Raw genomic sequence first — 20,815 nt, forward strand, 5'->3', positions numbered from 1 at the left:
GAATATGCAGGATGCCACAGTGTTGTGCTGTTTTCCTGTTGTTGCTACATACAACACAGAGCAGGGAATGACAGTTTAATCTCAGGTCTGTTTGGTCAGGAGGATGCTTTGCTGGTTATAACCCCGAGTTTTAAGTTGCCTTTGTTTTTTTCAGAGTTCCTGGAAAGTGTTGCAGTCATTTATCAAGATCTACTGGCTGGTAAGAATCCAAATACTGTGATTGTGCCAACATCATCCTCTGGGCAACATCGGCAGCGCCAACCCCCAAATGACTGCAGCCCGCTCGATGGGGTAGATGCATCTGTCTTCTACCAGTGCCTAGAGTCCTTGTGTGACAGATCAAAATACAGGTATGAACTGAGTCTAAACCACAGATTTGAAGTCTATGTCTCTGGAGACCCTTTGCAATGTTGGAGCTGTGAAGAAATACAGGACTTCGAACAAGCTGTAACTCCCAAATAGATCTCATTGGAGGAATATGAAGGGAGAGATCATAGCCAAACCACTTCAACCAAAGGAGGAGCGCAGTTTCATGTACCTAAGAAACATGAGGTTTGAGCTGATTCTTGAAGTAATGGATTGATTTGGGTCTCTGCTTTTCTCCTCTCTTCTGCATTGGCACTTTCATCAGGGAGGAGTCCATCTACCATCATGAGTTAACGAGATAAACACATTTGTGTTCTTGGATGTTGAAGCACAGGGAAGGCTCACTGGGGTGGATGGAGTCTGAAGCCTCAGTACCTAGACAAGGTCACCCTGCTGGTCTGTACCCCAGCCTGTGATGGAGCTGGAGTTATAGATCCCAGGTACAAGACTAGCCATAGTTCAGCAGGGAGTGGAGCAATACCAGACCTTACTGCATAGCTTTCACAGACACTTTCTTCATAGTTTCTTGCAAGTAGCGAGAACATGCCCTGCTAGAAGGTTATGGGCTAAATTCACAAAAAGACTCAGGACACAAGTTTCCCATGGTGCCTGAATCCAAATTTGTGATCCACAAAGTTACTGCTGAACTGCTGTCCAGCACTATAGACATCTAAGTGTGGAGATGCCAGGTTTGGTTCTTTTAATTTATACAAGTTCTGCATTCCCTGTGAGCCCTGAGAGCTTCAGCTGGGAAGGGTATTGAGAGCCCATCTGGTAGGTCAGGCTCTGCACAGCACTGTGAGGGGATCCATTCCCAGCCTTTCATCCCCGTTGCTCAGTAGTCAGACAGGCTTTAGTAACCACCCTTGCCTCAGAGATCACCAGCCCACACCCACGTCTCCCAGCAGTGCCACTACACCACGGACTGGTCAACACTTCCTCTTTATGAGGCAGTTTTATTTTGCATTAAACCCTTTAAGGAGCATTAGGCAAGAGCAAGAACCACTGTGATGATATTGCTTAGAAACCAGGGGTTAAGGTGAATATAGAAAAAGAGGACATGGGAATTTAATCCCCACCTAAATTTTGTTTTCTGACATATTTAGGCTACCACTTGAGGGGCTTTTCCTGCTCCTTGGATGACTATCACTGATAAAATGGAGATAGGACCATAACAACCCTTTTGAAAGTTTATGGTTGTGTAAAAGGAAGGATTTCCCCACTTGATTTTTGAAATAATGTGCTAAGATTTGGGGTGTGTATGCCTCTGAGTGAATCTAGGCTTTTGTCCCTGTCCTTGGAGTGGAGGTAGGTAAGACTGCTGCTAGGGATGTACCCCAGCTCAAACATCTCACTTAGCAAATGAGGAGCATATGCAATGCAAACAAGCAAGCTGGTGGCTATTTGTTTTTAACTGAGTCAGGAGAACTTGACAGGGCTAGAACAGGTAAAAGGACTTATTCCTCCAGTTTGAGCTGGGTCTTGGGGGGGAAAAAAAAAAAAGATAACTTAAAAGACAAGATGACCTCTTTATCTCTTTTCCAAGCTGTCCACCTTCTGCTCTTGTGAAAGAAATGTTGAGTAGTGCACAGAGACTGACCTTCTATGGATTCCTTATGGCACTTGCAAAGGATCAGGGGATCAACAGAGCCCTAGGTAAGAGTCCTGTGAGTGGTGCAGCTCTAGAGTTTGTCATTCTCCTTTACTGTGGAATTTCCCCTGTAATTATGCCCCAAGTTTTATACCATCATGAAGTGAGAGAAAATTTTTCCGTCTTTTTGTTGATGGATTAAACTTTAAAAACTTAACACTGTACTTTACTGTTTGCTTGAAGCTGTGGAGCTTCATCAGTGCTAAAATTAGATATGAAGTGCTGCCTGTGGTGGGTTGACCCTGGCTGGACACCAGGTGCCCACTAAAGCTGCTCTATCATTCCTCCTCCTCAGCTGGACAGTGGAGAGGAAAAATAACAAAAGGCTTATGAGTTGAGGTAAGGACAGGGACATCACTCAGCAATTATACCGTCACAGGCAATTAATAAATATTAATTTACAGGCAATTAATAAATATTAATTTATTACCAATCAAATCAGAGTAGAATAATGAGAAAAAAACTAAATCTTAAAATGCCTTCTCTCCACCCCTCCCTTCTTCCTGGGCTTAACTTTACTCTCAGATTCTCTGCCTCCCCCACTTAAGCAGTGCAGGCGAACGGGGATTAGGAGTTGCAGCCAGTTCATCACCCATTGTTGTTGCTGCTCCTTCCTCTTTAGGGGGAGGACTCCTCACACTCTTCTCCTGCTCCAGCAGCAGGTCCCTCCTATGGGATCTCAAGTCCTGCCAGCAAACCTGCTCCAGCCTGGGCTCCTCTCTTTATGGGTCCACAAGTCCCGCCTGGTGCCTGCTCCAGCATGGGCTCTACACGGGGTCACAGCTTCCATTGGGCATCCACCTGCTCCGGTGTGAGGTCCTCCATGGGCTGCAGGTGGATCTCTACTCCATCATGGACCTCCATGGACTGCAGTGGTCAGCCAGCCTCACCATGGTCTGCACCACAGGCTGCAGGGGAATCTCCAGTGTCTGAAGCACCTGCTCCCCTCCTTGTTCACTGATGTTGGAGTCTGCAGGGTTGTTTCTCTCATATCTTCTCACTCCTCTCTCCGTTGCTGTTGCTGCACAGCAGTTTTTTTCCCCTTCTTAACTATGTTATCACAGAGGCGCTACCGCCATCACTGATGGGTTCAGCCTTGGCCAGTGGCAGGTCCATCTTGGAGCTGGCTGGTACTGGTTCTGTTGGACATACGGGGAAGTTTCTGGCAGCTTCTCACGGAAGTCACCTCTTTAGCACCCCTGCTGCCAAAACCTTGCCATGCAAACCCAATACACTGCCCTAAAATAGCAGTGTTTTACCTCTTCACTAGCTGATCATTTTAGCAGAACTATGGTTTTAACATGTTTGGCTATAAAGGTTGAACAGAGATGGCCAGGAGACAAGGCAGCTGACTGCAGGTAGGCGATAATGAAGTCCTGTCTTGTGTTTAGCCTTTCATTCTCCCACAGATTTAAATGACTGCTCTCATCCACAAGATGAGGAGGCACACCTAATGGAAAAACCTCTGCTGCCTCCTTGCCTGAAGACTTGAAGCCCAGTCTTTCCGAGCTCTTCCCCATCTTCTCTCAAGGCAACGTGATCTCACTAGTATATTAATCTATGGCCTACGGAAAATCTGGTGTTCTCATAGAACACAAATTGCTACACAATTCTGTGGAAACCAAGGGGATTAAAAAGCAGTATCTCATTGCTCATTTCTATGTGGTGCTGGTCAATATTGTTGTAGAGTAGGAAAGCAAAATGTTGCACTGGCAAAGGACAGTAGGTAATCCATACATCTTTCAGATTACTCATACTTCCATGTTGCCCCCATATTGTGCTCTTGCTTGTGCTCTTCCTTCTCTTGCAAAGGGAAACAGAAATGGCTTTGTGTGTTTGACAAGGCTTTAATCAACGAGGTATGTCTAAATGTGTGGAGGCCCAAACGCTCATCTCCACTCAGCAAATCATTTGGTCAGTGAGCCTTTTCTGTCTTTAGGTAGATATTCTCTCCCTCTACTTTTAGGCTTGAGCATTTGCCAGTCCCTGTGTTACAAAGAAGAACCGCAGTGAAAAGGTGTACCTTGCCTGAGGGCTTGTTCTCTTGCACAGGTGTGTGTCATAGTAGAGTAAAAGTGTCCCCTCCCTGGTTTGAGCCCCTTACAGCAACCATTTAAGCTGCTAATGCTCCTCTGGGGCAGGGCTGCTTACCCAGCAACATAGAGATTATACATCAAAGGTGCATTAATACAGCCCTGCAATCCCCTCTGCAAACAGGCTTAGGAAGCTGTGTACTCACTAGGCAAGGTGATTCCTGGATTGCACCAAGCAAAATATTTTTTTCTTTGCCCTATGAAATCCACTTTCAGTTGAATGCAAAGAAAACAGATGAGCAGGAAAAAAAATTCCTGCCCACAGCTTCCATTGTGCCATCTACAAAGCACGTGGGTTTTCATTCCCATTCATGTGGGCCCGTCCCCTGGCCCTCTGCCAGCCTCCTGCTGAGGCCTCTCACTGAGGAGGGGCAGCAGCCACAAGTCTGACAGGTGCTAGCATCTTGGCAAGGAAAGGAGGATTCTTTTCCTGGTGTCTTTTCATCTCTCCTGAAGGGTGACTTCAATAGTCCTTGGTCTGCAGGGGATCACAAGTTCCCGAAAGCCCTTCAGCAAGAGCGGTTTCAGGCAAAGGAGCTTTCGGTGAGGATGCTGCCTTCTCTCTGGTCTCACAAAACCAGTACCCGTGTTGAGGAACAGGGGTAGGGATTAGAGCGGTTGGCTCAGGCTGGGACAGCGCTGTTGAGTTTGTCAGGCAGCCTAACTCCAGTGTCAGTGTTGATTTGTGAGTCCTGTTAAGTGTTATTTACTGACTCTCCTAAGTAATTCTTGTGCCCTGGAGACCTCATTGTGCATTCTACAAATGCAGAAACAAGTTAAGCTTTAGCTGCTTATTCTTTTGATTAAGCCCATGACAGGGAGTGGGTTGGGACACTTCACTAGACCTCCTGACATTCTATGTTGCAATGCCAGGCTTTCCTGTTCATTTGCAGGATGGGAAGATCAGAACTGGAAGAAGAAGGGGAGTCAGTTCTGGTCTAATCTGGTTCTAATTTTTGGGCACTTGTTGCTATGTTTTTGATGACTGCTGCCAGCTTGCCTGTGTGAGGCAGGTGGTTCTCCAGCCCCTCCTGTAAGAGTAAGGTGCTAGGAGCAGAAACCAGATCTGTGTCCTCACAGGGAGTACAAAGCCCCTTCCCAAAGATACTGAGTGTAGCACCCAGGTATGCTGAAAAACAAGAGCATTCCTCACTGTGCTACCAAGTGTATCTTTCCTGGTGTGCAGTGGCACTATCCAGGTTATGGTAAGCAAGTCCTGTCATTTCTGTGCTGTCTGATTCCGCCCCCCCGTGACTGCTTGTACAAGGTGTAGTTTGTTAAAGAATTAGGAAGGAGGGGTGTCCTAAATGCCTCATTTTGCTTTCTGGGCTCTTCCTGAGGTGTCAGTGTCCTTTCAGAGAATGGCAAGGATATCAGCCAGCTGTTCCAGTCCTGAACTATACCCAAGTCCTTCATCCGAAACAGGTTTTCAGATGTGAAAAGGAGCATCTGACCTTATGCTGAGAGAGGGTACCTGATTACTGGCCCAGCCTTTCATGCTCTTACCCAGACAGCAAGCAACGCTAGAGCACAGTCCATCCACACTTACTCCTGTGGACTTAATGTGCACCAGAGTCAGGCCTGACTTTCCTGAATTGCAGGAAAGCAACAGTCTCATACTTGTGGCGTGTTTTGATCCCTAAGTTCAGCACACCACAAGAAAGGCAGGTGGCACAGAAGTAAATGTCTCCCTGGGTGGTATAATAGTGCGTGCTTCAGGCTGTGGCACAGACAACAACATATGTATTGCTTTGATAGGATCTAGGATGGGTGACTATATAAGGCAATTAACAGAGGCCTGAAGTTGACAGGCTGTCATCTCTCTAACAGTCAGTAGTTTTGTATAGTGAATGGAAGCTGCCAATCTTCAAGTTCTCTGAGAGGTGAGACTACTGAGAGTGCACCTCCCATTTAGTCTGAGCTCAACTAGTCTGCATGAAGGACACAGAATATGGACCATCATTCTTCATCTGTCCATGATCCTCAGCCTTCAGTGTCCATTTCTCTAATAGGTGCAAGGAAGAGTCTTCTCTGTCTCGCAGGACAGGATTTCGGATGCTGCTATGGCTTGAGCACTTTAAGAATGAATAGCCTAACTCTCCTTTCCATTGTTTATTTTTACAGGGGCTTTGCCTGATAAAGGAGATTTGTTTGTGGACCCTGAAATGGATCAGGAACTTGAGAAAATGTAAGTGGAGTTGCCTGAAGTAAGAGGTAAAGCAACAGATTAAAGATGGTAGCATGCTAAGGAAGACTTAAGTATGAAGTACTGTCCCTATTCCTTTGCTCTACTGTAAAACAGAGGAACTAACAGAGCAGCCTGAGCAGAGGCCTCCTTCTTTGGGGTGCCTTGGTGCAGCTAAGAAAATCCTAGAAAAGGCTTCAGAAACAGCACTCTAGAACTACTATGGTAAAGGCTGGAGATAACAAGTTAGGCTGCCTAGCCTTTGTCTTGTCTCTTTCAGGGTAGCTCAGGTTTCAGGGCTTTCCATCTCCGGTCCCACCAGCTCCAGCGGGGACACAGCAAATTTGCCTGTCCGTAACTCACCCAGGATTAACTCTCCCTGGAAGCCTCTACACCATTGGCGAAAAATGGATGCTGAGAGTGAAGGTTCCAATGAAGAGACAGACTCCTCTGAAAACTGAAGGTTGTGAAGATGGGCACTATTCCCACCTTGGGTTTCTCCAGAACCCACTGGAGGAACAGCACCTCCTCCCAGAGCATCTGCTCTGACATGGGATTCTGCCCATATCACTAGTGTGTGTGCAGCTGTGCCAGTCCCCATCACCAGGTCCACCTGTCTCTTCCCAGGAAGAACTCTGCCTTTTTCCTAGCTCCAAATTTGTGCAGGAAGAGCTCCTTTGCAGAAGCCATTTTCAGCTGCAGAGTTCTGCTACCCTCTGGTGGCAGGCAAGCCAAAACAGGAGGCCCCAGCTCAGCTTCCACCTGGAAACAGTGGGGTGTTGTCTTACCAAGGCTCTCCCTCGTGTTTCAGCAGGTGCTGAGCAGTGGGAGCGCTACTGCAGGCTGCTTGCCAGTGTTCTGTTGTGTAGTTGTGTTCAGACTTGGCCTAGACAATAGAGTGGTTAAATTGCCAGCGGCAGCTCTGCGCTCAGGCTCCATTATAATTATTCCCAGTAAAGCTGCACCTGCATATGATCAAAGGTAGAGAAATTCCTGAAGTTCCTAGAAAAGAATGGTGTAGGTATTGCCATGCCACCTGCCTCAGCTTCTTCCTCCATATGTCCAAGACTTGCCAAAGCAAATAAGCTAGACTGCAGTCAATGCTGCATGATGCTGTCTGTTCCTCTGCTGAACTGAGATCCCTTCTGGGAGGCCTCCTGCTGCCTCTAACAGCAAATTAAAGTCACTTGGAAAAGCAAGCTTCACAGGGGCTGAAGGGGAGAGAGAAATAGTCTTTAAAAGTCCTTGGCCATGGGTGGTGTGGCTTGGAAAGATAGAGAGCATCTACTAGGGTTGGGTGGGCAGCACTAGGGGAAAAGGAAGCAGTTATCAAACAAGTCCCAGGTATTATTTACTGAATACTGTCATTGTGGCACCATAGCATAGCCCTTACAACTACAAAAGGAAGTAACATCTTATTTTGTTAGTGGTAACTGACTCAGCAGTTTGGCCTCCACAGTCCTGAAAAGGGTGTCTAGCCCAGCTCCGGTGCCTCAGGTTGCAGAGACTGCTTATTTCCTGGGGATCTTCAGTTTCTCTTGCTTCTTTGGGAGCCTCCTTGCTCCTCCTGTGCATAAAATGCTGCAGCATGGGCTACTCGGAACGGCTAACCCAAAGCTTACAAGCAGCCCTGAGTGGATTCAACCCATGCTGGACCTATTTTAACACTAGTTCCAAAACTACTGCTAAGTCTGTACCCCAGTCCCACCTCTGGAGATAGAAAAAAGGGTTATTTATTTATTGTAAATTATTGTATTTATTAACGTGCTTGCTAACTGCGCTTTCCCTCCCAGCCATCAGTGACTGTGACACCTTAGCAATAAAGCACACTCTGTAAGACCACTGCTCCGTCTGGGGTTTTCTGGGCTGCACCAGCCCCTCCTCAGGGTGCTGCCAGGGGTAGTGGTGGTACTCACCAGCTTCAGCTGCCTTTTGAGGGGCCACAACAGACCCTCACCTCGGCTGAGGGGAGACCACAGCACCCCCGGGTGCATCCCACTCACCCTCCCGCCTGGGCAGCAGCTGCCAGTCCGCTCCCAGAGCCCCCATGCAGGCACACTTACCCCCAGCAACACCATGGGTCTTGTGATGGAGCAACAGCACTGGGGCACCAAGGGCAATGCCGTAAGAAAGCTGGACCTACAATCTCCTACCTGCCCCACTGCAGCAGCCCAGGATGGCAAAACATCTGCACAAAGGGGCAAAGTAACCCTTTCCCTCCCACCCCCAGCCCTGCAGCTACCTTAGCCCCTTGAGCCTGTTAACAGCCCTCGAGAAAGGGTGCCCAACGGAAACTTCAGAACATCCCCATCCCCTCCTTTTGCTAATAGTGTGTAACAAGCTCTTTTCCCCACTTTTTCTTACTACTCAGTTCTCAACACCATAGTCCAAGGAAGAGAAAACATATGGTCTTGTTAAAACCAGAGTCAGGAGCAGAGAGTCAAGTTGAACAGGAGTAAAATGACAGTCCTCAGTCACTGCTGCGCTTCAGAAGTTCACCTCATCGTGAAGTCAGAGGCTCAGGACTTGGATCTCAATCCAAAGATGGGCAATAAAACAACCAGGGACACAGTAAATATCTTTACAGCACTTCTTTACCCGGGCCTTTTTTGCTTATGATGTAATTAGAAGCTAAAAAAATAATCTTTGCTTTTTGTCTCCTGCATCAATATATGCTGGTTTACCAGACAGTAAAAAGGATTATCCCATGGTAAAAGTCAAACACCCTGCAGATACAGAGGATTCCACAGCACCATGGATTGGGAGCACTGAGCAGAACAAAAACAGTCGTGTCCATAGGAAGCAGGTAACATGATGTTCAGAAAAACAGCATTCCCCTTTCTTCTGTCACTTGGTGAGCTAAGGTATGGACCAAGAGGGACAGGAGCACTGATGAGGGCAGCCCAGGAGTTCCTGTCATTTTTTACAGCAGTGAGGTTGACCCTGTAAGAAGGCCTGTCTCCACTGGCTAGTAGATAGCAGTGGGTATGAGGGCACATTGAATTTTAATAAGAGTGGAATCCAGAGATATTTGGAAAGCATCCTAGGCACAACCATGTCCTGAACCCCTCTGCTTACCTTCTCCCCTTCCCACCCACCCCAGACAAACTAAGACAGTCCTGGAGAGTTTATTCCAGACAAAGGTGACATCAGTGCCTCTTGCTGGCTTCCCTTTGAGTTGCAGTCCCTGGGTCATCAATATGAGCCGTAACGATCCTGGGGAGGAAACACACCAAGACACCATGTTGCAACACTTCATGCAAACTCCAGAGATAGATAACAAGTTCTTGAGGTGTTTGTGACTGGAATGCAGCACAAGGTTACCTACAAAAGGCACTATGCAATGGCAGGACATAAAATGACCTTAATGTTTTAAGTTCTGCCTGGGACTTGGGGAAAGGCATATCAGACGTAACAAGGCATCCTGTCCACCAGAAGAGTAAGGTTAGCCAAGGGGAGTTAAATGGCCACCAAGAATTGCTCAGCTATTGTAGCACACTCATCAGCTACAAAAGACAGGTTTCTACCTGGGATTTTCCAGCAATTTGAGAAGACAATGATAATTCGACTAGAAGCCCAGATATAGTGAAAGCCCCTGAGCACAACAGCAGCTTAGAATCACACAATCATAAAATCATTTCAGTTGGAAAAGACCCTCAGGATCACCAAGTCCACCCATAACCTAAGTAGCACTAAACCATGTCACTAACAACCTCATCTAAACACCTTTAAACACCTCCAGGGATGGTGACTCCACCACTTCCCTGGGCAGCCTGTTCCAACACCTGATACCATGTTCCATTAAGAACTTTTTCCTAATATCCAATCTGAACCTTCCCTGGCACAACTTGAGGCCATTCCCCCTTGTCCAATCACTTGCTACTTGGGAAAAGAGACCAACACCCTCCATGCTACAACCTCCTTTCAGGTAGTTGTAGACAGCAATAAGGTCTCCCCTCAGCCTCCTTTTCTCCAGGCTAAACAGCCCCAGCTCCCTCAGCTGCTCCTCAGACTTGTGCTCCAGGCCTCACCAGCTTCGTCACCCTCCTCTGCACTCTCTCTAGTACCTCAATGTCCTTCTTATGATGAGGGACCCAAAACTGAACACAGGATTCAAGGTGTGGCCTGACCAGTGCTGAGTACAGTGGCACAATCACTTCCGTAGTCCTGCTGGCCACACTACTCCTGATACAAACCAGGATGCTGTTGGCCTTTTTGGCCACCCGGGCACACTGCTGGCTCATGTTCAGCCAGTTGTCGGCCAGCACCTCCAGATCCTTTTCCACCAGGCAGCTTTCCAGCCACTCTTCCCTGAGCCTCCAGCGCTGCCTGGGGTTGTTGTGACCCAAGTGCAGGACCCGGCACTTGGCCTTGTTGAACCTCATAAAACTGGCCTCAGCCCAATGATCCAGCAAGTCCAGATCCCTCTGTATGGCCTTCCTATCCTACAGCAAATCAACACTCACACCCAGCTTGGTGTCATCTGCAAACTTAGTGAGGGTGCACTCAATCCCCTCATCCAGATCACTGATAAAGAGATTAAACAGAACTGGACCCAGTACTGAGCCCTGGGGAACACCACTCATGACTGGCTGCCAACTGGATTTGGCTCCATTCACTATAACTCTGGGCCCAGCCCTCCAGCCAGTTCTTTATCCATCACAGAGTACACCCATTCAGGCCATGAGCTGCCAGCTACTCCAGGAGAATGCTGTGGGATACAGTGTCAAAGGCTTTACTGAAGTCTAAGTACATAACATCCACAGCCTTTCCCTCATCTACTAGGTGGGTCATCGTGTCATAGAAGGAGATCAGGTTGGTCAAACAGGACCTGTCTTTCATAAACCCATGCTGACTAAGCCTGAATGTGCCACAGTGTAACCTCACCTGGAGGGAGCTCATCACTCCATTGGCTAGGACAGCCATCTTGCCAGCAACTGATTTCACTCCTTGCTTGAACTGTGCAATGTCAGCTGTAGGCAGGACATTTCCAATTGACACACCACCTGTGAGAACCAGCAGGAGTTAGGCTGGAGTCCCCCAGCTCCAGAGAGCACCCCAACCCCCTCCAGTCTAGGTCCTCCAAAGCCGTCCCCTTCTGCAAACTGCTGAGTGCTCACAAACCTGAGTGCACATTCTCAGCCTCTCCAAACAGGTCTGCAGAGCTGATGGCGCTGCTGCCCGAGAGCTGCTGCAGTCGGGATCTGGCTTCATACTGCAGCAAACAGAACAGTTATAAAAGAAGTGAACAAAGTAGAACCTGAGCAAACAGGAAAAAAATGAAGACAGAGCTGTACCAGCTTAAGCACTGCAGATTGCATCTACCTCAGCATCTGCCTCCCGGCCAAAGAACATATCTGAAGATATAGCTTTAGCCCCTGCAAACTTCTGACGAGCTTCATTAGATTCCACAACGGATGTCCTGTTCTCTGTCTCCCGCCTACTGGTGGGTCTACAGAAAAAAAAAAAAAAAAAGAGAAGAGATACCTCTCCTTAAGCTCACCAACACATGAAAGAAACAGACTTCTCTCTCAGACCCCATCCGATCAAAGGAAAGCAACAAACTCGCCAGTGCTAGCTACCATCAGGGTCCTCCTCTCCCCACCTCAGGACAGCCAGCACTCAGGACTGTTAGACCATATCAAACTTAGGGACACGACAGGAAAAGAAGTGCCTAAGCCTCTTTCATTGAAGGACCTTTTGCTTGGGCTTGTTCACATGTGTTGTCTTCTGCAGCACAAAGCTCCTGCTATAACACAGCAGCATCTCTCTCCCCACAGCTCCTAGACCCATCCCTTTGTCCCCCACACAAGGTAAGTACAGCAGCAGGCACTTTACCTCTCTGAAACTGGCCGAATACTGGAGATGGTCACCTCAGGTTCCTCTTCTTTGTCCATACCCCATGAAGAGTCAGTTTCCCACCGCGAGCCAAATGCATCTTCAAATGAGAAGGGACTGTATTTGTACCTACATAGCCAAAACAGGTAATTCAGGCCAGACATTAAATTCAGGAATAAGTCAAAGACTACACTGAAGCTGAGTCTTACTTGGGGGGTCCAGATGTGAAGCTTCCAGCATCTTCAAACAAGTCCAATTGTGAGCGGGAAGATTTTGCAGCCAGCGGTGTCTCCTGCTCAATCACTTGCATCTCAGACATCACTGAGTGTGAAACAGAACTGGCACAACAGAGAGGCAGTCAGGGCTGATGGGTCTGACAGATCCAGCCCCTACCACCAGTCTTTCTCAAAACTGAATTCAGCCTTCATAGGCAGGGCAGGTGCCACAAGTCTCAAGGGAGAATTTGGGATGCCAGCCCCCTTCACCACTTAGCCAGCTTATCCTGACTCCCTCACAAGTCTTGAGCTACCTTCTTAAGGACATATTCTGCAGGGGGATATCTTGCCAGACAGCAGGGTTCTAGGGCTAGACACTGATAAGCCACACACATCTTTGGAAAAGCTCGAATGAGAACCAGAACCCCTGAGCATTCTTTCTGGGACCTGAAGCATTTTTAGACAGTCCAGCATATAAGCACTTTAAATCAGCTCCTTATCTGTTACAAGAGCAGCAAGTAACTGCCTTCAGGAAACCTTTCCAGAGTGGGGTGCTTCCAAGGCACCTGTCTGTCCTTTGCCACCAGTCTGTCCTTTGCAACCCACAGCCAACTACCTTCTGGACACCAAGCCCATGCCCAGCCTCTCCGCTTGTTCACGCTTCTTCCCTTCGAGGTTCTGAAGTTTCTTCTCTTCCTTCTTCCGATCAAGCTGCAGTTCCTGATAAGCCAGTCGCATTGAGGTGACTCTGAAGAAGAGAACTGTGGTGGGTACTAGCGCATTACTCCTCCCCCCAGCCCATGCTGTGGAGGGCCAAGGGGGAGAGTAACTCTGACAACCCCTCAAAACACCCATGTTCACAACAGCTCTGCCAAAAATCCTTACAGAGAACGTACTACTTGTCTTCCCATCTCATTTCCACTGGGATTCAGCTCTTTTTTTCGCTAACCATGACTGCAAGCACTGTCCCTCCACCCCCCGACAGAATGCATCACCCAGTTCTGTCTTTACCTTTTTCAGTCCTGTCCAAAGGTGAACAGAAGCACAAAATACTTCCATATCTGCTCCTTAGACTCTTTCAGGGACATGCGAATATGAATAAAATCTGGCAGTATAATTTGTGCCCTGCTGTAAGGACTACTGCTACTGGCTACTGCTTGTGATATCATGCAGCATGTTCTGTACTCACATTAGGTCTAGGGTGAACAGCATTGACCTCGTATTACTCCTGCCTTATAAATGCAAGGTATTCAGCCCAAACAGGGCACTTACATGGACTCCTCAGCTTGTTTCCTGGACTCCACTGCCTGCTGCTCTCTCAGCTGCTCTGCCACCTGGGCTTGCCGCTCAATCTCACTGAAGCTCTGGCTGCTCACTTTCTGGGCTCCAAGACCTTTTTTTGCACCCAACTTGAAAAATGAAACAAACAAACAAAAAAGTGAGTTCTTCACCCTAGATTGTTCATCATGGAAGAAAAAACAGAATCCTACTTCTGGCTGCACTGATCAGGCCTTCAGTCTCCCCATGTAGTCACAATGTACAGACTCAATGGAGCTTGCAACAGAGAGAATGGAAGAAGGCTCAAAAGTCAACCCACCAGTGCCAAGAGATCAGCCACACATGCTTCAGACCATACCAAGTAATGATCCAAAGCCTAATGCCATCTTTCAAAATATGCAGATATAATCAAAGCTCTTTCTTCCCCAAATGGATCTCTCAGTACACAGCTTGGTTAAGGGCAGAAAGCAAGGGCCAGCAAAAGGACAGCAGTAACATGAGACAGGCTCTACCTTGCCTCCATAAAACAAGAGCTCAAACATACCCCTTTCTTAGCAGCTCCTGGCTTCTTCTTTCCAATGATGGAGGATTTAAGTTCTGCAAGAGGAGGGAAGCAGCAAATAAGCAGAAATTAATTAATTTAAGAAGCTAAAATTAGTCAGCAACCCACATGAACATCTACCACAGTCCAGCTGCTACAGAGTCCAGGACACACCATGCAGCTTCACATCAGAAGCCTGGGTGGCTTCACCCAGTTAAGGAAGATGCACTTAGAAGCTCCATAATTGCAGGCTGGTGGCCTAGAGAAGCATGTCTATCACTGGAGAAACTTGTTAAGTGAATTAAGGCCTTTGAATAGCTCCTCCAGTGTCATGCAGTTGGTGACCCTGTCCACTAGGATCAGGGTAGCCAGAGAAAGGCTAGATTTATTCCATTCCAAGAAAAAGTAGGTTCAGGGCCGTATGAAAGTACATGCCTCACCAACGTCTTAGGGACAAAGAAGCAGGAACCCTAAAGTCACGTTTACATGAACAGACCAACAACAAAATGAACCTAAAGTGCAGCGAGCTGTAAAAGCAACAGGTTCCCCAACACCTTGCACCAGGAACCTGTCAGTCAAAGGGCATGACATGTGCCACACTTGTAAAACAAGCCAAGGTACAGCCAAGCAGCAGATGCCTGGGGAAAAGTGTAAGAACACAGCAAACAAAGGACTGCCCAGGACATTTTCCCAACTTCCAGCACGTAGCTCCAAGATCTTTTATTGCCCTTTATGGGTTTTTCTTCCACAGAAGTGTCTCCTCACTTTCTACACCCACATGAAGTTTGTCAACCCATCCTTTTGAACATTCTTGATAGCATTTGTGTATCTTTTCTAGTCTTACCATAAGTTTTTGAAATGAGGGGCTTCCAAACATTTGCACTATCCAAGCCTATTTTCAGCTTCCTGTTTCTAACATTTGATTTGGGGTTGTTTGGTTTGCTTTTTACTGTCAGTAAACATTTAACAGAAATGTCCATAAGATCCCCTTCCAGATATGGAATAGCTGCTTTATATCCCAATACGATACATGAAAGCTTTGGCTCATTCTCTCCGTCCAAGCACAGGAAGCTAAAGTTAGATTTAAAGGCAGAATCACAGAAGGGGCAGGCAGAGCTGTCACAAGCAGCCAGCGCAGGCCAGCTGCTGGCCAGTTACCTCTGGCAGGAGCAGGCCCTTGTGTTGATAGATACATGGACATGTCTGAGGAAGAGACATAAAACACGGGGAATGAAGAGACACTTGAGGATGCAGGCTTTCCACCCAGGATGAACCCACTGTGGGCTAGGAGCACACTCTCAATAAGAAGCTCCAGCTAGATGCTATGTGTGCATCCAGGACAGTAATGGTAGTGGAGAATCAGATACAAATCCTTATTACTCTAGAAGATAAAAATTAATTTGCCTCCAAAGCTTCTGGAGGGGTGTGGTGAACCATATACACCAACAAACACCACAGTCATGTGGCCTTGATCAGCCAAGTTCTAGATATGCAAATCTAGATACACAAACTTTGCCCAAAGCTCAAAAAATTAAAACAAGCTTTTGGGAAGGTGACAGCTTTGAGCTTGACCAACCAATAGAGGAGGAAACCTCCAGGAAACTGTGGCTTGGTTTTGGGGTTTAGGGAGATCCTCAGTATTGGCTCCAGAGCAAGATAAGCTCCTTTAGATATTCTGGAGATTGGCTCATCAGTTCCAGCTCCACTGGTCTTACTACTGAACAACAGGTGTAAGAGCAAGATTGATCTGAGAGACAGCAGAGAGTCTTACTTACCCAGAGGAGCTTTAGGAGATGTGCTCAACAAGTCAATAGAGGGGCCCTGGCTGGAATCTGTGGGCACAAACACAGAAGAGAATATTCAGCAGAGATATGCTCAACCCCTTCCTTTTCAGCGTGCTCACAGTCCTACTTTTTTACCACCTCTACCCCCACCCCAAACAAGCTAAGTTACAGTCTGAAAAGTACAAGTTCCCAAGCAGAACAACTTCGCATCAACACAGAGCAAGTTATTCCCTTCGCAGTGTTCTTAACACATTAAAAGAAAGCAAACACTCTGCAGAGGAATACACAAAGCCATTTCAAATTATAGCTGCGCCCACAGATTCTTGGTTTCCTTGTCATTCACTGTAGAACAGTTTTTTGCTTTATATTCATAAATCATTTCCAGACCTATTGAATTCAGAAAAGAGTCTTTAAACAAATAGTTACATCTGCAAGCAGGGAAACAGGACAGCTAACCCCCAACACAGTTTTGTGGGCATTTCAGGAAAAGCAGAGAACTGATCCCAAACAGAGCAGTGTCTAATTTAACTAAACATCATAGAGTGCACAGAGCTTCCACTCCTTCAAGCCTGAACCAAAGCAAAAGCTCAGCCCTTCCAACTGCAGTAGGAAAGTGTATGCTTCTGGAAATGAAGTCGGGTTCTTGGAAAAGTTATTCAGCAGGGAACTCACCCGACACTTCGCTGCCTTCTGATGATTTCACTGCTTTTTCCACCTCTGGGGAAGACTGTGCAGGATTCTGGCTGGCATCTGCTACATCCCAGGTACTGGAAGACTGCAAGGAGACACTCATTCCAGTGATTTGCAGAAGATGAATAAAACAAACAATCCTGAACCTACTTCAGGTTTAGTGACCTGTATTCAGTTTTAGGCCAAAGGAAATGTGTTCCAAACTCCATACTATGCCTTCAGTGAAGATAACATATGGACAAGTCCACATTGCCTTAACGGGGACAAAAACTAAAGAAAACAGAAGCTAAGCTGAATGGAAGGCCAGGAGGAACAACAGTATCACTCAACAGTAGTATCAGAGTTGGCTACTGTGAGGACTTGCCTGGTTAAAGAGATGACCTTAAATCTGGAAGGAAGAGTATGAATGAGTGGAAAAAAATAAACTCAGCTTCCTCTGTCTTTATTTCCATACAGCCAATTCTCACATTACTCTATTCACTTGAGAAAGTCCACCTGGCATTGTGAAAGCAGTTGTTCAAACCCACTTTACCAGGTTCTATGCACTGAAAAGCTAACTAAACCAGACATTCAAAGCCAGTCCTGGCTTTAACTGTCCAAAGAGACTGTGCATCAACGCAGCATACAAAGTGTTTTCCAGGAAGTAGCTGGTAGCTCTGAGTATTCCTTGAAGAAAAAGATGGTCTCAGAAACAAAATATTACAGGCCCCATGAGGGATTGCTTAGATCTGTGACTATGTCCCAGGCTGCTGACTGAATCTTAGTTCTTCTGTGTTAGTACTGAACAAGTACACAACTTAAAAGTCCCTCCAAATTAAGCAGTACTGCTGCTGGCTGAACAGCTGGCTACTGAAGAGCTGTTAAGCCTGTCTGGTTTATACAGTTCTCACCTGTGTGTGCTCCATAAAGAAATCAGCATCACTCTTGTCAGGGGAGTGCCCAGGGGCTCCACTCAGTCCATCTATAAGCAGCTGCAGAGAGAAGAGGGGAAAAAAGAAGACAACCTACAAGACAGCATCCAGCACTACACATCCAACAGTATAGAGCGGCTCAGACTTACATCAGTGCCGTACTTGGCCATGGCAGCACTTGCCAGCTGTCGGATCTTCTCCCTGTACATCTGGGCAGCTCGACTATTATACTTAGCGTTGGCATCTGTGGTGGTGCAGCCATGCTGGCGGAAGAAAGCAGTCTGAAAAGAAAAGAACATCCAGTCTCCTGACTGCGAGATTGTACTCAAGCATTAGACATAACTCAAACCCAACACAAAATGGAAGCTTCTCAGAGACAGGTGACTTAATACTGAGCACACAGCATGAACCACCTGTTCACAGATCAGCTTTCTCCAACAAGTCTCACTCCAGAACCCAGAGGGCTAAAAAACCATCCCTGTCCTCCACAGCAGGATGGTTCTGGGTCGCAATGGCGAGCATGAGCCTTCAAACTGATTCCTTTCCTTTAAGAGGACTATAACTCTCATTTAAATTAGATGTATGGAAATGACACGTCTGCACATCAGAACGCAACTCATTTAAAGGTCACGGTCTAATTTCCAAGCACACCTGACAACCACCTCCCCTCATTACACATTTCCAAAAAAATGGGGGGTTGGTACTCTGAAAGCCATGTAGCAGAAAGGGACAAGAAACAGAGGATGTGGGATGCAACAGGGAAAGCAAGCAAAATGCCTACAGAGGCTCCTCACCGCGTTGGCATTGCTGCCCACTTGCATACACCTCAGCTGGAACCAGTTCCAGTTTGAATCCAACTCTGTGGACCTATGTGAGAACAAATTATTTTTGTTAGTAACACGCTGGCATGCCAAATACAAAAGTAAGCTCTGAGCTAAAATGGTCAGGTATCCTGCTACTAGCCCAGACTATAGGAGGCAAAAGGAGACAGAACATCTTGGTAACTTCTTTGCTCCCACAGCAAATTAATTTGAACTTTTAAAGTAAGGAAAAAAAAACTAGTTTCAATCTCATGCCAAATAACACCGTCCAGCCTTAGAGGACCTCTCACTTGTATTGCTTAAGAGGGTGGAGCTTGAGCTAGGAAAGCACGGCCAACAACTTTCATTCCACATGTGGTCTCACCACAACATGAGAGACTCATGTTCAGCCCATCCCATGGATTAGGCCAGAACACATGACAAAGCAACTGAGAAAACAACTAAGTAAAGCCAAGTGACAGAGCATGTTTCATATTGGTTACTCAACTTAGCTCTGAGTAAGTAAAGGTCACAGTTCTGTTACTTAAAATGCTGTATTTTACAAGTACTGAAAATAGGAATAACAGGCTGAAAATCCAACATCATCTTCCCCACTAGGTTAATACAGAAAAGACTAGATAACATTCCTCTTTTTGCCTTGCTCAGCATTACAATAAAGACTTCCACGTTGCTGCTGTACTGACAAGATTCACCCACCACACTCAGCTTCTACAAACGGGAGCACAGACAACATTTCTGCAAGGCTAGCAGAAGGGACACGTTTACGTTCCACTGAAGCGCTTTGGGAACTCCATCTTGGGAGGGCTGAGTGACCCGCAACCTGCGGCAAGCAAGCCACGTAAAACCCGCGGCGATCACGCCGTGACAACGCGTCTCCATAACCGAGTCCCCGCGGCCGCTCCAGGGGAGCCCCGGACCGGCCCCTCCGGGCCGCACGCACCTGATGAAACTGAGGTGTACGCCCAGGGACCGGTGCACGCCAGAGCAGTCGATGCAGAGGAACACCCCGTAGGTGATGCTGGCCCAGCTCGGGTTCTTGGCGCCGCAGTCGAAGCACGACTGAAAGGAGGCAGAGGGACGGCCGGGCTGAGGCGGCGGCTCTGCCGCCTCGCCTCTCCTCTCCTCTCCTCTCCTCTCCTCTCCCCGCGCGACCCGCTGGTCCCGCTTCCCGCGGCCCGGCCGCTCTCCGCGAGCCCTCCCCGCGAACAAGCAGCCCCCTGCCCGGCCAGCCCGCCGCCCGGCCCGAGCCCAGGCAGCGGCCGCAGGGAAGCGGCCCAGCTCGGAAGGCGCCCGGCGCCTCCCCGCTACCTTGTTCGCCGGCGCCGCCCGGAGCCGCTTAAAGAGAGTCAGGATCTCCGTCTTGCTCGGCTCCACCGCCATGATCTCTCCTTCCCACACACCACTGCGGCGATGGGTGCCGGCCGGGCCCAATCGGCGCAGGCGTGGGGCCGCAGTACGGGTGCCGCCTGGGCCCATACCAGCCCGCGGACAAGTCACCGCGCTCCGCCACTCCCTGCCACTCCCTGCCCCCCCGCCATGGGCGCAGGGGCGCTCCGCCATTAATCGCTCCAACCGCCGGACCCGTTTGCTGGGAGTCTCCACCCTCCCGGGTCTCGGGGCGGCCCTGGTGCCCAGGGCTGGGCGTTTCGGGCCGGGGCCCCTCCTCGGCGCCTGGAGCCAGCCCCGCCATCATCCCATCCGCTGCGGAGGCGTCCCTGTCAGCTCTGCCTGCTCCCGGCGTCCCCTCAGCTCCCTCACGGCGGGAGCAGCGAGGCCGGGAGGCAGCGGGGGCCTTAGGCCAGCTGCCCTGAGGGGCACCACCTGCTGCGCCGTTAGACACCGGGCCTGGCGCACTAGCGCAGGCGAACCGGCTTGGGAATTATTTAGTCAGCTGGAGACTTCTCAAGAGCAGCAAACAGCCCTGCTTACCTCATCCTGGGCAGTAATGAAGGTGGGGAAGTTGTTATTTCAGAACAAAGATGGTGTCATGGCCTCAAAGTGCTGTATGACATGCCTGGAAGCAGCAAGGGGTGGACTAGAAAGTCACTCAGTTAGGGAAGACAAATATGGCTGTGCTTTGCACTAAACATCAATGGTCTATAGCCCATTTCATGGTTTAGCCTAGAAAAAAAGTGCAGAGTGATGAGAGGTTCAGAAGGACACCAAAGCTGATCAGCAGCACGTGTGGCAGATGCACTTGACTCCCCTCACCCAAACCAGCAGCAGTTTGGTCCAGGCTCCAGAGGAGGTAAAGGCCTGAGCTGTAGCTGAGCCAATAACTCCTTTTAGGAAACCCACAAGGCAGCAGAAGAACACACTGAACACCAAGAAGCTGTGGGTACCAGCAGTCTCATGCATATTTTCCCACTGTATGCAATGTGACTGTGAGCCAATCACTTTGTTCCATAAATGTGACAGCCTGAGCTCTCTCTGCTAGACAAG

The 20,815-nt window shown here is 48.2% G+C and overlaps 2 protein-coding genes across 3 annotated transcripts in view; one reads left to right on the top strand and one right to left on the bottom strand.

Annotated features, from left to right (window-relative positions):
* Window positions 1–6,756, top strand: part of CSTPP1 (centriolar satellite-associated tubulin polyglutamylase complex regulator 1) — a gene marked incomplete at both ends in the record, with an annotated part of 79,542 nt that extends 72,786 nt beyond the window's left edge. The window contains 4 exons of the mRNA XM_080345110.1: window positions 155–350; window positions 1,913–2,022; window positions 6,235–6,298; window positions 6,576–6,756. Coding sequence (XP_080201236.1) covers window positions 155–350; window positions 1,913–2,022; window positions 6,235–6,298; window positions 6,576–6,756 — 551 coding nt within the window. The remainder of the gene's footprint in view (window positions 1–154; window positions 351–1,912; window positions 2,023–6,234; window positions 6,299–6,575) is intronic.
* A 2,641-nt stretch (window positions 6,757–9,397) lies between these two features.
* Window positions 9,398–19,945, bottom strand: ARFGAP2 (ARF GTPase activating protein 2). 2 transcript variants are annotated; one of them, XM_080345444.1, is made up of 17 exons: window positions 19,682–19,945; window positions 19,314–19,432; window positions 18,347–18,419; window positions 17,702–17,833; window positions 17,532–17,612; window positions 16,624–16,726; window positions 15,943–15,999; window positions 15,326–15,370; window positions 14,171–14,223; window positions 13,621–13,757; window positions 12,965–13,096; window positions 12,343–12,471; window positions 12,134–12,262; window positions 11,621–11,747; window positions 11,420–11,510; window positions 11,183–11,301; window positions 9,398–9,511 (listed from the first exon to the last, which is right to left on the bottom strand). In XM_080345444.1, exons 1-17 carry the CDS (start codon window positions 19,931–19,933, stop codon window positions 9,491–9,493), a joined length of 1,800 nt encoding a protein of 599 aa, XP_080201570.1. In that variant the 5' UTR covers window positions 19,934–19,945; the 3' UTR covers window positions 9,398–9,490. The 2 variants fall into 2 exon arrangements, with proteins under 2 accessions (XP_080201570.1, XP_080201571.1); XM_080345445.1 differs by lacking the exon at window positions 15,326–15,370.
* Between the last annotated feature and the right edge of the window lie 870 nt (window positions 19,946–20,815).

This window comes from Nesoenas mayeri, assembly GCF_963082525.1.
Source record: "Nesoenas mayeri genome assembly, chromosome: 5".
Taxonomy (NCBI): domain Eukaryota; kingdom Metazoa; phylum Chordata; class Aves; order Columbiformes; family Columbidae; genus Nesoenas; species Nesoenas mayeri.

What these genes read in the sequence shown, in the direction of transcription:
- ARFGAP2 (XM_080345444.1), bottom strand. Translation starts at nt 19,933, where the DNA reads ATGGCGGAGCGCCCCTGCGCCCATGGCGGGGGGGCAGGGAGTGGCAGG. An exon ending in GGGCGGCGCCGGCGAACAAG is followed by an intron (nt 19,433 to 19,681) that starts GTAGCGGGGAGG and finishes GCCTCCTTTCAG; the next exon opens with TCGTGCTTCGACTGCGGCGC. An exon ending in TCTTTATGGAGCACACACAG is followed by an intron (nt 16,727 to 17,531) that starts GTGAGAACTGTA and finishes GTCTCCTTGCAG; the next exon opens with TCTTCCAGTACCTGGGATGT.